Below are 15,267 nucleotides of genomic sequence, written 5' to 3'. Positions count from 1 at the left end.
TTAATTTGTAATGAGACATTTTTCTCATTTTATAAGTGAAATAATCCGCCGGTGGAACTGGAACTTTTTAGGAGTCATTTACTCAAGTTAAGCTCCTATTTTTTGCTAGAAAGTTACTTGTAAGTTAGTTTAGTTTTATTTTAAGTGAACTCAGATATTAGCACTAGAAACTAGACAAAACTACTTGGTAAGATTTTGTGTTTTTGCAGTGTCAGTGTTTCCCTCAGTGTATTATAAGCCTGGCGGGTCACCAGGCTTTACTTGTGACCCCACCAGGCTTAGCGTTGCTTAATTTTTTAAGTCTCTTTAAAGGTTTTTGCCTTTTTTAAGGCTTTATAGCTGGTGTTCAGGTGTTAATCTTTCAATAACACATAATTATTGAATAATATTTTCAAATTTCCTGTCAACTTTAAACATTTTTTAACTCAAAAACACGACGGCCTTAGCACCCAACCACCAGGCTGAGCAAGTTTCTGGGGAAAACCTTTAGTGTATATTTCTAATATTGTATAAAATAAGTAAAATCTGCGGAATATGCTAATGTTTTTATCTGATTAATCAATTAACCGTCAGAATAACTGATAGAGTAATGGATTACTAAAGTATTCGGCACTGCAGCACTGATATAAGATGCTAGYTTTGTTCCTTGTGTCGCCTGGAAGCTTTTAAAAGAAGAAAACCCGACTGGACGGCGCGGATCGGGTTGAATGTTGGTGAGTTGCTGCAGGTGTAACACAGAGCAGAGGTGAAGGCAATAAAAACAGAACGCTGAGCCGCGGCAGAGCCGTGCTGACTCATTAGCGACGCTCCCCCGTGGTGTTTGGAGCCTCATCAGCAGCGTGCCTTCTGTCTGCGCTAACGCAGCCGCGTGTCCGGCGTCRCTGCAGGTGGTGATGAACAATCAGCGCAAGATCATCTGGCCTGGAGGGGAGACGGAGAAACCGCAGGGCTTCCAGATGTCGACCCGATTAAAGGTGGGTGGACTCAGACACGGCTGTCACCTCCACACACACACACACACACACACACATCCATCCAATGTTCTCACACCACAGGAGCTGCGCTGCACTGCAAAAACAACATTTACCAAGTATTACTGGTCTGTTTTCTACTGCAAATGTCTTAGTACACTTGAGATGAGAAAAACCTGCTCAGAAGTAACTTTTCAGCAAAATATATGAGCTTGTTTTAAGTAAGTAATTTTAGTTTCACTGGCAGATTATTTCACTTATAACACGGAAAAATATCTTATCTAGTGTTAGACAGTAAAACTATAACTTTTCCATCAATATTAGGCTTAAAATTAGTTCCTATATGTCACTGAAAAGTTACTTCTGAGTTAGTTTTGTCCAAGATATTTGCAGTAGAAACTTGATATAAAAAAAAAAATACCTGATAAGATTTTGTGTTTCTGCATTGTGGGCATTCTGCCATTACCTAGCAACGCCGGCCAAGTCCAGCTCCGTTGSCTAGCAACCTAAGCAGAACTCCAGCCCGTTTGATCTGCAAGTTTTCAGCTATTTTGAAAATCACAAATTCATATTTTTGAGTGATATTTGATCTTTTCAGTTACTTTTCAGTGGATTCAACTAAAGAGAAGCACAGATTTATCTTTTCTGACGAACTTTGGCTCAAATGGTGTACACTGCAAAAACACAAAATCTGACCAGATATTTTTGGTCTAGTTTCTACTGCAAGTATCTTAGTAAACCTGAAGACTCTTAATATATGGGTAAATTCCTTGTTCCACTGCTAGATATTCTACCGATCACCAGTATTTATTAATCAATATTAAGGAATTATTTATGTAAAACAAGCTCATGTGTTTAACTGAACAGTTGTCAGTCAGTTTTGTATTATTTCAAGTTGATGATGACATTACTTGCGCCAGAAATTAATCGAAAAATATTTGGTGAGATTGTGTTTTTGTAGTGTAGGATTTATCCATCCGTTTTTAAAATGGCAAATGTGTTTAATCGACTTCAGGTTTTCCATAAACCCCAATTCTTTACCTTCAGATTTGATCTGTGGATTTAACTAACGAGCTGCACACAGATTATCCTCCTTTGCTAAATTGTCATTTTGTGTCGACTTAAGTTCTTTTTAATGACTGGAGTTTAATCTGAACCGTCTGCCTGCTGCAGATCGTGACGATTCACCAGGAGCCATTTGTTTATGTGAAACCGACGATGCAAGACGGGACGTGCAACGAGGAAAAGGCATTAAATGGAGTGATTATAAAGAAGGTTATCTGTACTGGGCCCAACGAGACCATCCCAGGTAAAACAACAGACGCATTTCACCACATGTGCAGTAAGTCAGGAGGTTAAATTAGTTCAGAAAATAGTAAATTAATTGGTTACGTAGTTTCATTRCCTACAGAGGGATTTATTTCAAACATTTATTGAACCCAAACTGGTCCAGGAGACAAAGTGGATAAGCCACAAGATGAAAAATGGGAAATTTAGTGGAAGGAAAAAATGTGCTAGAGCAAAAAAATTGACAAACAGGGAAAATTGCATCCTTGATAGGACTGTGAAGCATTTCAGTCAGAAGGAGATGGAGTAAACTGTTGAGAATATTGAAAACGGTGCATCGACATCTCTTCTGGTTGACATTTCTCTAATAAAAAWATATTTTTTAGCATCTTAAAAACTGAATATTGGGTTTTCATGACCTGTAAATCGTCAATATTAAAGGACAAAAAGCTTAATTTGGAATCTTTCACTCCAAAAATAAAGAATCTCTAACATACGAGTTCAATCTGAAATAAATTCACTTTTCAGTTCTGATCTATTTAGATGAAAAAGCAGCCTCTGTTCAAAAGTCTCTTCCTCCTTTATATTTATATTAAAATGTATAAAAGTKACGTTTTCTGGCAGGGCGTCCCATCGTGCCACAGTGCTGCTACGGCTTCTGTGTCGACCTGCTGATCAAACTGGCCATGACSATGAACTTCACCTACGAGGTCCACCTGGTGGCTGATGGGAAGTTTGGAACCCAGGAGCGGGTAAAAAAAGACATGTTTCATGCAGATAAACTCACTAATTTGCACGCTATTGGTTGGTGTTTGCAAAGCAGCCAATCCAGGAGCAGCATTCATTCATTTCTATTTATCATTTTGGACGTTTTTGTACTAATATTTGGATTTATTCTGCTTGTAGAAACAAACCAAGCACTTAAACAACAACAAAAAACATCTCACTTATTTATTTATTTTTTTTAGCAATTCTTTAATGTTTTTGGTGTCTGGAAAATTAGCCTTATCAAGAAACTCCAGAATTTTAAGTCACAACTGGCACTCCACTGTTGCCTAGCAACCACATGTGAGCTCCAGCAACCCAAGCTGAGTTCCACCTAGTTTGGTCACCTGGTTTGACCGCTGTATGCGCTGTACAATGGCTGCTGGAAAAGACGAGTGTGTTGTTGTTGACTTACCATCCGGAAACCACTTGTTGGTTGTGCAGGAGGTTCTACTAATGCTTTTCAAAGATGTACGGCTGTGTAATCAAGCACCTGTTTGCAGCCATTTTGATGTGCGAGTGTAAACGTTGAGTTGATGGGCAGCAGCAGCAGCTTATTTGGATTTAAAGTGACAAGAYGCCCTGAAACAGCTAAAATCTCATTATTAAAGAATGATTTTCTGCATTAAATGTAATAAACGTGTATTATATAGTAAACTGATCAAGGAWGCACAACCTTTTGTTTTCTAGTTATTTATTTATTTAAGCATAAAGTAAAAGAAGAATAGAGAGCATCCTGTGGTTGTTAAATGCATCGTTTTAAATGTTTTAAGTCAGTTTTTGGTTGGTACTTTTATGGGAAKCTCTGCAGGATCCACTTTTCATCTGGGTTGAGGTGACTGCAGAGATCCGTAGAGGAGAAGGGGAGGAACACTGGCTGAACCAAAAATAACCTCTGTCCTTATTCATAATGCATCAAAGTAGGGTATCCCACTGTAGCGCTGCAGCAGACATGAAACGCACCACAAACAAACCATCATTTACTTCAGTCGTATCAATATAGATCATTTTTAGCCAATAGGTTCAATAATTTCCATTCTGATTATTAATACTTTGTTTACAGAAGCTTTTATTTATTGTTTTTGGTGTCATGTTTTATTTTGAATCTTTTTAAAGTGTTTTATACAAAATTAGAGTTTATTGGTCAATATATTAACAAAATACAGCTCTAGAAAAAATTAAGAGACCATTAAAATKATCCCCCAGAGCTGAATATCTTTAAAATGATGTCAAAACACAGTAATTACTACGATAATTTATCAGTTTGTGTCTTGCATTTATTTTTTTAACGTTTGTCATGCAGACACTCAGGCTCTGTAAAAAAAACAACAACATATTTAGCTACTGGATGAATTATTGAGGAAGCCTTAAAGTGGTTTGGCTGCCAACAATCAGCACTTATAGCTGGGAAGATCGTGGACGTCGGCCAGGATGTTTTGTCGTAAGGAGTTTGTTCTTCATGCTTCAGTCGCTCAGGTTGCGTTTTCCGTCACACAGTTTCTGGGTTAATGCTACATTTTCTGACACTGAAAAGTGCCGAGATGGATGCAAAGCTCATCATTGCATTAACAAAAGCTGTGGAGATGCAAACGATGCTCCTGCAGAGCACACCCTGCAACGTGAACCGCCTCAAACCAGTTTGGTGCCTGACGCATCTGTGTGTGCAGAGTAGCGCTCCTACGCACTGCAGGGTTATTGATGCCTTTGCTTTTGTACTTCAGGTGAACAACAGCAACAAGAAGGAGTGGAACGGCATGATGGGAGAGCTGCTGGGTGGGCTGGCTGACATGATCGTGGCGCCGCTGACCATAAACAACGAGCGTGCCCAGTACATAGAGTTCTCTAAACCCTTTAAATATCAAGGCCTCACTATTCTAGTCAAAAAGGTGAGAAACACTCACATGGTCCTTTTGCCCAGCTATTTATTACTAGAGGTCATACTGTGGTACCTCGTGTTAAATTTAACTTGTTTTTTAATTTTGTACATTATTTCAGCTGCTACAGTTCATCATCTAGCTAACAGCTGGCCAGTTGCTAGCTAACAGCGTGGTCAAATTTTAATGAACAGCTTTTGAAAGAAACAYCGTCAGCTTCTCAAAGTTAGGCTAACAGATGCTGTGTGGCTAACAGCTGCTATCTATCAAGCTAAGACAACTTAATGGCTGCTCTGAGTCGAGCTAGCAGCTACTCGGAGCMGACTTTGCAAAATTTAGAGCCAACAGCTGCTCTGAATTGAGCTCACAACTGCTCATGGTSAAGTTAATGGCTGCTGGTGRTTTATTTGCTCTGAGTCAAGCTAGCAGCTTCTTGGAGCCAACTTAACAAATGTTCAAAGTGAAGCTAATAGATACTCAAGGTTAGCTAACAGTTGCTAAGAGTCCAGCTAAAAACTGCTCAAATCAATTTAATGCTTGGAGTTGATTTAGCAGCCATCAGAGCTTGACTCTGAGCAGCTGTTAGCTTGACTAGATGCTAGCTAGTCAAGCTAACATCTTCTCAAAATCAAATCAGCAAAAACTGAAATTCCAGCTGGCATCTGCTCAGAATCAAGCTAAAAAACATATCAACGTTAATTCAATGGCTGATCAAAGTCAATTTAGCAGTTAATGAGTCAATAAATGCTCAAGAGTCAAGCTAACAGCTGCTTAAAGTCAAGCTAATCTGCTCAGAGTTGATTTGACAGCTGTTTACAGTTATTGTAAGCTAAAAGCTATCCAAAGTCAGAGTAGCAGCATGAAATCAGATCAAGAAATTTTTAGAAATCAAATTTCTTCATTTTAAAAAAAAACTAAATAATCCCTGTGTTCAGATCTTGTTTGTCTGTGTTGTAAAGTTTTATGGCTGCTTTGCCTCCACTGTTGCTGCTTAATGCATTCTGCTACAGACTGAATGCGACCTCTGCAGTGCGCCTGTCGTTGTGATGTAATCGACTGATAACCTGTATGTGTTTTTAGGAAATTCCTCGAAGTACGCTGGACTCATTTATGCAGCCGTTCCAGAGTACGCTGTGGCTGCTGGTGGGTCTTTCGGTGCATGTGGTGGCGGTGATGCTTTACCTTCTAGACCGGTTCAGGTACAAGAAGGGCGTGTTTGTCCATATGTGTGTTTGTATACACAGTGTGTGTATGTTTATATGCACTCCTCAGCACTGCAGATCTTCCCTCAGTGTGGATGAGAGGGCAGACCGAGGTGAAGATTGCCTCCGACCATCCCACTGCTCTGTCCCCGTGCTACAGTCTTTAGCCTTTTTCCTTTTCTCCGACAGCTAATCTCTGTCTTGCTTCGCTCACTCATGTTCAGTTCCCTCCTCCTCCTGGGAAAATGCTGGGATTCATCCCCCTGTGTGAACTCAGACATCTCATTTTGTCCTCTGCAACCCTTCCGATTTCTTCCCTCTAGTCCATTTGGAAGATTTAAAGTAAACAGTGAGGAAGAGGAAGAAGACGCCCTCACCTTGTCATCTGCCATGTGGTTCTCCTGGGGAGTGTTGCTGAACTCTGGAATTGGAGAAGGTCACACTTTACAACTTATTTGCCTATCCAACGTTGCAGTAAAATCAACTGGGCTATTTTCACTGCAAAAACACAAAACGTTACCAACTGTGTTTTTAACCAGCTGATCAAACTGCTGGAGTTACTGCTTGGGTTGCTAGGTAACGGAACTGGGCTCGACTGGCGTTGCTAGGTAACGGCGCAGTTCCCACACTGCAAAAACACAAAATGTTTCCAAGCATTTTTGGTCTAGTTTATAGTGCATTTGAAATAAGGCAAAACTAACKTTCAAGCCAATTTTCAGCAAACTTGTTTAAGTMAATAATCCTTTAATATTGATGAAAAAGTGTTAGTTCCACTTATAACGTGACATTTTTTTCCCATGTTCCACTGGAACCAATACATCAAGAGCACAGTGTCAAAYTCGAGGCTCGCGTGCCAAATCTGGCCCGCAGTACAGTTTTATCTGGCCCACAGGAATGCATAATGCATAAATAGGGCCTTGAAAATAATCGTTGTATGGTTATATAATATTTTATCAATCAATTGAAAGCCGTTTTAAACRGAAAAGATYTAGCGACAACAAAATAAATGAAGAAAGAAAATAATCTGACTTGTTCCCTGGAATTTACAAGATTAATTCTGAATTTTAAATTTTTTTTAGTTCAAAAGTCAGAATTCTGCCAGGGATTGTCAGAATCTGTGAGATATAAAACATTCTGAGAAAAAAAGTAAAAGTTCTGGAAAAAAAATTAATTCTGAGATAAAACAGTCAGAATTCCGAGAAAATGTCTGAATTGAGGAAAAAAAATCAGAATTCTGAGAGTGAAAATTCAGAGAAAATTTCACAATTCTGAGAAAAAAATAATTCAAAATGCCAGAATCCTGACATTTTTCTTAGAATTTTCACTTTGGATCTCAGAAAATTAAAGCCAGAATTCTTTTTATTTTCCAACGGTCAAATCTTCTTCCATAGTTTTCACATGTATACCACCAAATTCCATCAGTGCTTATATTTTAAATAATAAATATTTATACATATTTTTAGAGGTTTGTTAACAGGTTTAAGCACATTCAGAATCTCGTTGCGGCCCAAAATTAACCAGCCAACGTTAACCAGCTGCTAGCAGCTCTGAACGTTGCCTGGCTTCTCTCCTCTTCATTTGAATAGATCGCGACTCCAATTAAAAGGGGAATCCTTCTTAATCAGAAACGAACACAGTGTGTTATAAAGTTCAACCTTTATCACGTCTTCCTGTCCCCCTGTGTCTTCCTGTCCCTGTGGGCTGAAGGGACGAGCAGCTTTGGTCCGTTTGCTCACTGCTGGACGGGCAGACAGTGCTGCCTTTCATTGGCTTCTGGGATGTCTGGAGGTTCCTCACTTTGGATTCTTGACAGGGTGAAGGAAATCGCCAAGGAAGCGGCAGCTTCCAGGGAAGGGGCCGTCATGGCGACAGAATCGGTCAAAAACAAGCGGCCTACCGGGAAAATACAACCAATCTGAATCCACCGGTTTGCTCCAAGAACAAGCAAACTGAGCCACCAGTCAGTAAAGATTAAAGCAAATCCGATCAACAAGGTTCACAAAGTTTAYGCATAATTCACTTTTTCACCTTTTAATGCTTTCATTTTGGTCTCAGCTGCTTCTAAAAACAGTTTAAGCATTAAAAAAACACCACCCACCTGTTTTTTGTCAATAAGTTGAAGTTTTAAAATGAGCCGTTTCAAAAAACTCCTTATTGTTAAGTTGCAATCGRCAGACACTGCCCCGTTACCTAGCAACYCCAGCCTTGTTACCGAGCAACCCAAGCTGAGCTCCACAACGTTTGGTCAGCTGGTTTTACTGCTGTACAATGGCTGCTGGAAAAGACARGTGTTTTGTTGTTGACTCACCATCCAGAAACCACTTGCTGGATTYTTGTTGGTTGTGCAGGAGGCTCCACTTCTGCTTCTCAAAAGATCTGCAGTTGTAYAACTGTGGATCTGTTTGCAGCCATTTTCACATGCAAGAGTAAAGRTTTACTTAAGGGGCAGCAGCAGCTTATTTGAATTTAAAGTGACAAGACACCCTAAAACAGATAAAATCTCATTATCCAAGAATGATTTTATGCATAAAATGTAATAAACATGTTTTGTTTAGGCTGTAGATGTATCCTAACCCGTTCTAGGAAGCATTATAAGTCACCAGAGCTGAAAACTGGTCTTGATCTCAACACAGGTGCACCGCGCAGCTTTTCGGCGAGAATCCTTGGCATGGTGTGGGCTGGCTTTGCTATGATCATTGTGGCTTCTTACACTGCCAACCTGGCTGCCTTCCTGGTGTTGGACCGGCCTGAGGAGCGCATCACCGGCATCAATGACCCGAGGGTGGGTAACGCACCAACCATTYATATGGTGCTGTCTTAACATCACRAATGTTTTTATTCAGCTGCTCGTTTTTCAGCTTTTATTTCACCAGGATKCAACTAGTCAAGCTAACAGCTGCTTAAAGTCAATTCAATGGCTGATGGGGTCGATTTAGTGGTTTATCTTAGTCAAGCTAACTGCTACTTGGAGCCAACTTAACAAATGCTAAACTCAAGCTAATAGTTGCTCAAAAAGWCAGGATAGCAAATGCTCAAAGTCAATTTAATTTAGCGCCTGATCTTGGTCAAGCTAACTGCTACTCGTGGCCAACTTGGCAAATTCTTAAACTCAAGCTGACTGCTGCTCAAAGTAAGATTTGTAAATGGTCAGTTGAGCTAAAACTGCTCAAAATCAATTTACCGACTGCTGTGAGTTGTTTTAGCTGCTTTTCTGAGTCAGGCTAACAGCCACTTCCAGCTAACTTAGCAAATGCTCAAAGTCAAGCCAATAGCTGCTTAGAATCAAGCTAAAAACTGATCAAAATCCATTTAATGCCTGCTCTGAGTAAAGCTAACAGCTGCTTTGCACCAACTTAACATAATTAAACACAAGCTAACATCTACTTTGCTATAGCAAAGTAGATGTTAATCAAACTCAAGCTAACTGCTACTTTGAGCTAACTTGACGTAATCAAACTCAAGGTAGCAGTTGCTCAAAGTCAAGCTAATAGCTGCTTAAAATCAATTTAATGGCTGCTTTGAGTAAAGCTAACAGCTACTTTGCGCCAACCTAGGCTAATCAAACTCAAGCTAACAGCTACTTATAGCCATCTTTTTGCAGGTGCTCAAACTCAAGCCAGCAGTTGCAAACTGCTAGCAGATGAATGTTTGCTGTCCTTCTGTGTGTGCAGCTGAGAAACCCATCCGATAAGTTCATCTACGCCACGGTGAAGCAAAGCTCCGTGGACATCTACTTCCGACGACAGGTGGAGCTTAGCACTATGTACCGCCACATGGAGAAGCACAACTATGAGAGTGCTGCAGAGGCTATCCAGGCCGTGCGTGACAAGTGAGTCTCGGCCAGGCCGGGCCGACCGGGGCGTACGTCGGCCGGCTGCTTCACACAGATTAGAGTCGGTCCGGTTTAAGGCGGGCCGGTCGGGGACATGGACCTCCGGGCCAGATGGAAGCGGCAGGCCTTACTGCGACGTTTCCTTCTGACCCGGGTCCATTACTCCTGGCGCCGAGCGCGAGGTTGAGCTAACGTTGCGCGTAGCAGCGCCCTTTTCCAGGTCAAACCCGGTTCCGAACGTCAGAACCCGATGGGGCAGGCGCCTCACCATCTGGCCTTGGAGTTCATTTGGTAAACGCTGAATGACACTTGATTTGGTGTGCGAGGAAGAGAAGGTTGGGAGGCGTAAATGTGTCTGTAAATCATTGTACTGTTGCACCATAACCCGCTCCTTCCCCTCCTCCCTCCTCCCTCCCTTCCTGCCCGTTCCCCCCCCACAGCAAGCTGCATGCTTTCATCTGGGACTCTGCGGTGCTGGAGTTTGAAGCCTCGCAGAAGTGCGACCTGGTGACCACGGGAGAGCTGTTTTTCCGTTCGGGCTTTGGCATAGGCATGCGCAAGGACAGCCCCTGGAAACAGAATGTGTCCCTGGCCATTCTCAGGTCTGTCCCAGCGGAAGCTGCGATTCTCGTATGAACTCTGATTTTTGTTTCATTTCTTTATTATTCGTATGATTTTTATAGCCACGATCCGACAGTTTACAGTCATTCAATATGCAATTATGGAGGAGGATTACAGCCAATGTAAAAATTAAAAAAATCAGACTTAAATCTCAGAATTCTGATTTTAGCCTCAGAATTATGGCTTTTTTCTCAGAATTCWGATTTTTTTCTAAGCATTCTTACACTTTTTTCTGAGTTGACTTCAATCTCAAAGTTTTGATTTTAATTTCAGAACTTTGACTTCTTTCTCAGAATTCTGACCTTTTTTTCTCTTTACTGAGAAATTTGACTTTTCACTGAATTCCAATTTCARTTTCAGAATTCTGACTTTTTACTCAGAATTTTTACTTTAATCTCTAAGTGTTTGTTAATCCCAGAATTCTGACTTTTGTCTCTGAAATTTGATTTCAATCTCAAAATTTTTACTTTAATCTCAGAATTCTGATTTTAATCTCACATTTCTTACTTTTTTCATCAGAATTTCAGAATTCTGACATTTTACTTAGAATTTTGACTATAATCTTGGAATTATCTCAGAACGCGGGATTCAATCTCAGAATTCCGACTTTTTTCTAAGAATTCTTATTTTTTCTTCAATCTCAKAATTCTGATTTTAATCTCACATTTCTTACTTTTTTTCTCCAAATTTTTACTCCAATCTCAGAATTTTGACATTTTTTCTCAGGATTTCAGAATTCCAACTTTTTTCTAAGAATTCTGATTTTAATTTCAGAATTCTTTTTTTCTCTGAATTTTGACTTTAATCTCAACATTTTAACTTTAATCTTCTGAGATCAAGTCAGGTTGCTGATTATCTTTATTCTGATTTTTTTCCCTCATAAACCTGAGAAAAAAGTAATTTTTTTTCTTTTTTCAGTGGCTCTAATCCTCATCCATTCTCAATACATCGGCTTATGTGACATCTTCTTATATCTTCCCTCTCCAGCATTGTTTGTCAAGTTTCTGTCTGTCTGTCTGTTGGACCATCCGTCTCTGTTGCACATGGGAGTAAGCGGCTCGAAGGTCCTGCCTCTGGAGGCGCCGTATTAACTTGTCCACCTCTCTCCCCACTCCCCCCCTGCAGTTCTCATGAGAACGGCTTCATGGAAGACCTAGATAAAACCTGGGTGAGATACCAGGAGTGTGACTCGCGGAGCAATGCCCCAGCCACACTCACCTTTGAGAACATGGCAGGTATGGTCCCCTCTGCGTAGAGAAAGCCTTAAAAGTGATTGGACAAAAACTGCAGTGGTAAGTTACTGTAGCCCTTTTTTGTCCAATACCTTTGCCGTACTTTCCTTCTTGGTGTCAGCGTTGGTGCTCTGTGACAGTTCTGTGCCGTTCTTCGACATCGTTGTTTACAGCCGCTGTCGTCAACTTGGAGCTGGTGAAGGAAACCGGGGCGACCGCTGAGCATCACAAGCGTTCATGCTCAGCGGGAGCGGCGTGATCCGAGACCGGGTCCTCACCCGTTTCCGTTTTTCTGTGTCTCTCCCCCGACACCAGGAGTCTTCATGCTGGTGGCCGGAGGCATTGCGGCGGGGATCTTCCTCATCTTCATCGAAATCGCCTACAAACGCCACAAAGACGCCCGCAGGAAGCAGATGCAGCTGGCCTTTGCGGCCGTCAACGTCTGGAGGAAGAACCTGCAGGTAGGAACGATTCTGCTTCGCCGGCAACCCGAGWACCGTCACCGCCTTTATGATGTCAGGCACACGTGTCAAACTCGAGGCCCGCGGGCCAAATCCGRCCCGCCACCAAGCGTTATGTGGCCCAGAGGGAGCCTTAACAGTTTGTTTAAAAAACATTTTACYAATCAAAGGAAAGCAGTTTTCAGTGGAAGAGGACAAGAGACTCCGGAAAAAAGAATTCTGTCTTTCTTCTTAGAAGTTACCAGAATCCGTCTGATTTTAATATTCAGAGACCAAAAGTGAGGTCTCTGAGGGAGAAAAAGTTAAAATTCAGAGAGAAAAGTTAAAATTCTGAAACAAAAGACTAAAATCTTGGAAAAAAATTATTCTGAGGAAAAAGTGAAAATTCTGAGAAAAATGTCAATTATGAGACAAACTTTCAAAATTATGAGGAAAAAAATTATGTATGCAAAAAAATTTAAATTCTGAATAAAGTCAGAATTCTGAGCAAAAAAGTCAAAATTCTGAGGAAGATTTTTTCTCATAATTTTGACTTTCGATTTTAGAAATTGAAACCCAGAATTCTTTTTTTCATTGGTCATAATCTTCTGCTGCTTTCTGCCAAACTCCATGGATATGGAATAAAGTCCAGCGTTATTTAGCCGTTTTGTTTCYGGGTTTCATCTTCACATTCTGCCACAACCGGCCCTTTGAGGACGTTCACAATCTYAATACGGCCCAAAATACAACCCAGTTCTGGAACCGGTTCTGGACGGCGGCCTTCGGGGTCCAGATTGTTTCCAGGAGTCGAACTGCAGCYGTATGTCTTGTGTGTGCCTGCAGGACAGTAAGGAAGCCTGTGGAGGTCAAGCGGTGACTGGGACTCCCTCGTTAGTACGTAGCTCTCCTACGTCACCGCTCTCAGTAGGACATAAGTGAACATAGTGGATAAAACCTTTCAGCTGCTTCATGGCATGGTGGAGTGTTTCTTTAAGCTGATCTGCTTCGTAAGGTCAAAGATGGTTGCAGCAGAACTGATGCTTTGATTGTCCCAACATTGACTTTCTCTCTCTCTCACAGCAACGCAGCAGCAGCAGCCAGGAGCAAAACATACAAATAGAGCATAAAAACAATCGATGTTTTGTCTGAGTCGGACTGTAGCGACCCATATTTACTGCTAGAGAGCAAACATGACATGCAGCAGCGCAGGAAAAACACGCCTGAGGCTCCGCGGAGCAGCACACTCAAAAAAACAATCTGCTTAAAGGGCCAGTTCACGCAAACCTTCAGCATGTTCTTACAGGTTATACTGGTTTATTTATGTAAACTATTAGTGTACAGTACTGTGCAAAAGCTTCACGTTTGGYATTTAAATATCGCTGTTTGGGATTAATTTGAAATGTTTCATCCACTTCCTGTCTGATTACCAGGATTAAAGTCAAATGCCTAAAAAAAAACACATTTAAAATGGTTAAAACAGTTGATAAACGCTACGATGAAATATATTAATCTGCCTTTCTGAAGACGAAAAGGAGAAAATCTTTGGCCTTTTGAAAAAGTTGCACTGTAAAACAAAATCTGGTCACTCAACTTGACTGTTTAGTTTTCTTGTTGCTTTGACTTTAGCTGTCAAGTTCAAAACACTTAACAGTCWTTAGAAATTATACTAAAATAAAATGATTAGTTAAGAGAAATTTTTWAAAAGTTACCTCAACTTTTTAAAGTTTTTATTTAACATGCAATTATTTTTTTTTACTTCTGAACTCATTTCTAAGTTAAGCCAATTTTTAAAATGTTCTTTTATTATAAATTATGTCAATTAAAACCGCTCGTATTCTTCGCTTTTCTCGCTCTCTGTTTCGGCTACGCTACGCACACTCGTTGCCATAGCAACCGACAACAACAGATTCAGCACCAAAAAAAAAAAAACCACAAACATTTCCCACGCAAAGAACAGAACATTCAGACAGTTAGTTTTGTTTTTAGGCTTCATGTTTATTTTGTGATTATTGATAAGTGATCGCTGTGGTGGATTAGCTACCGCTGCTATTGGCTAAGCTAACACTGCTAATTTAAACTCCTGCTCTACCGATGATCTGTCAATCGGTGTCTTTAGGTCAACTTTTTGTTTTTGTTTTTTACTGAACCAAACAAAACACACAGAATTCCACAGCACATCTACATGTTAAGGTTGTCATAGTCAAGCTAGCTTAGCTGAGATACTTTCCCCTCCCTTGCTATTTTTTTCTTAATTAAAACTTTTTCCTCATCTTGTTATCTACTTGTTGTGTTGGCAATTGGTAGCAAAGCACTGCGTCCTTTTTCTTGTATGTAGCAGGCGTACATTTTAGGCTTTTTAGCACGTTAAGAACTTGACAGCTAAAACGAATGCTAGTCATCGTTAGCGAGCAGGATCTCGCAACATATCTATAGAGTTCAGTTCAACCAAACCAATAGGTTTGTAGATGGACCAGAGTTCAGTTGCACATTCACACTTCACTCCAAACTTTCTCGGCTAACGAACATGAAGTCTAAACAGAGCTAAAGCATGACTCAACAGTTTTGCACGGTACTGTATCCGTCTGAATCTGTATTTTTTTACTCGGGGCGACTGATTTCAGCTCCAATCAAGCAGCAGCAGGAAAAACTTCCTTTACTTGGCCAATCAAGAACGTGATTTGCAGCTGTGCTCCGATGCAATCAGTGCAGCTGTGAGGTTTCTGAACGTCACTCAGGTTTTCTGTGGCTTGACGGCCGATCGYAGTCAGCGATCCGGGCCTGGCAGTGTGTCTGTTGTCTGTCTGTCTGTCCCTGCTGCAATGAAACAGCAGGGGCTGGAGGAAGGTACAGTATGAATGTAAGTGCCTGTTAACGGCGTCTACTGATAGACGCATCTGTTAGTCTCCCCTTATGGATGTTCRAGTTTCAGAGACATGAAGCAGATTGAATGCATGCAGGGCGGCATCACTGAGAAAGGAGAACGACACATTAGACGCTGATATTTTGAGGATCTCGTTGTCTAGCGGACAAAGATGGCCGCTGC

At 40.9% G+C, this 15,267-nt stretch overlaps 1 protein-coding gene across 16 annotated transcripts in view; it reads left to right on the top strand.

Annotated features, from left to right (window-relative positions):
* The window catches only part of grin1a (glutamate receptor, ionotropic, N-methyl D-aspartate 1a), a 51,088-nt gene that overhangs the window by 18,482 nt on the left and 17,339 nt on the right, over positions 1–15,267 (top strand). For 10 of the 16 annotated variants that reach the window (XM_008424652.2, XM_008424658.2, XM_008424657.2 and 7 more), the window contains 11 exons: positions 888–974; positions 2,145–2,280; positions 2,883–3,010; positions 4,745–4,909; positions 5,978–6,096; positions 6,423–6,535; positions 8,733–8,881; positions 9,771–9,928; positions 10,372–10,533; positions 11,678–11,787; positions 12,100–12,245. In XM_008424652.2, the coding sequence (XP_008422874.1) occupies positions 888–974; positions 2,145–2,280; positions 2,883–3,010; positions 4,745–4,909; positions 5,978–6,096; positions 6,423–6,535; positions 8,733–8,881; positions 9,771–9,928; positions 10,372–10,533; positions 11,678–11,787; positions 12,100–12,245 (1,473 nt within the window). Of the gene's footprint in view, positions 1–887; positions 975–2,144; positions 2,281–2,882; positions 3,011–4,744; positions 4,910–5,977; positions 6,097–6,422; positions 6,536–8,732; positions 8,882–9,770; positions 9,929–10,371; positions 10,534–11,677; positions 11,788–12,099; positions 12,246–13,067; positions 13,119–15,267 lie in introns of all 16 variants that reach the window. The other 6 variants (XM_017307814.1, XM_008424651.2, XM_008424645.2 and 3 more) reach the window with 1 other exon arrangement.

Source organism: Poecilia reticulata, linkage group LG12 (assembly GCF_000633615.1).
Source record: "Poecilia reticulata strain Guanapo linkage group LG12, Guppy_female_1.0+MT, whole genome shotgun sequence".
NCBI lineage: Eukaryota > Metazoa > Chordata > Actinopteri > Cyprinodontiformes > Poeciliidae > Poecilia > Poecilia reticulata.
The sequence above is the reverse complement of the archived record's forward strand: the minus strand, read 5'-3'. Positions and strand labels throughout refer to the sequence as shown.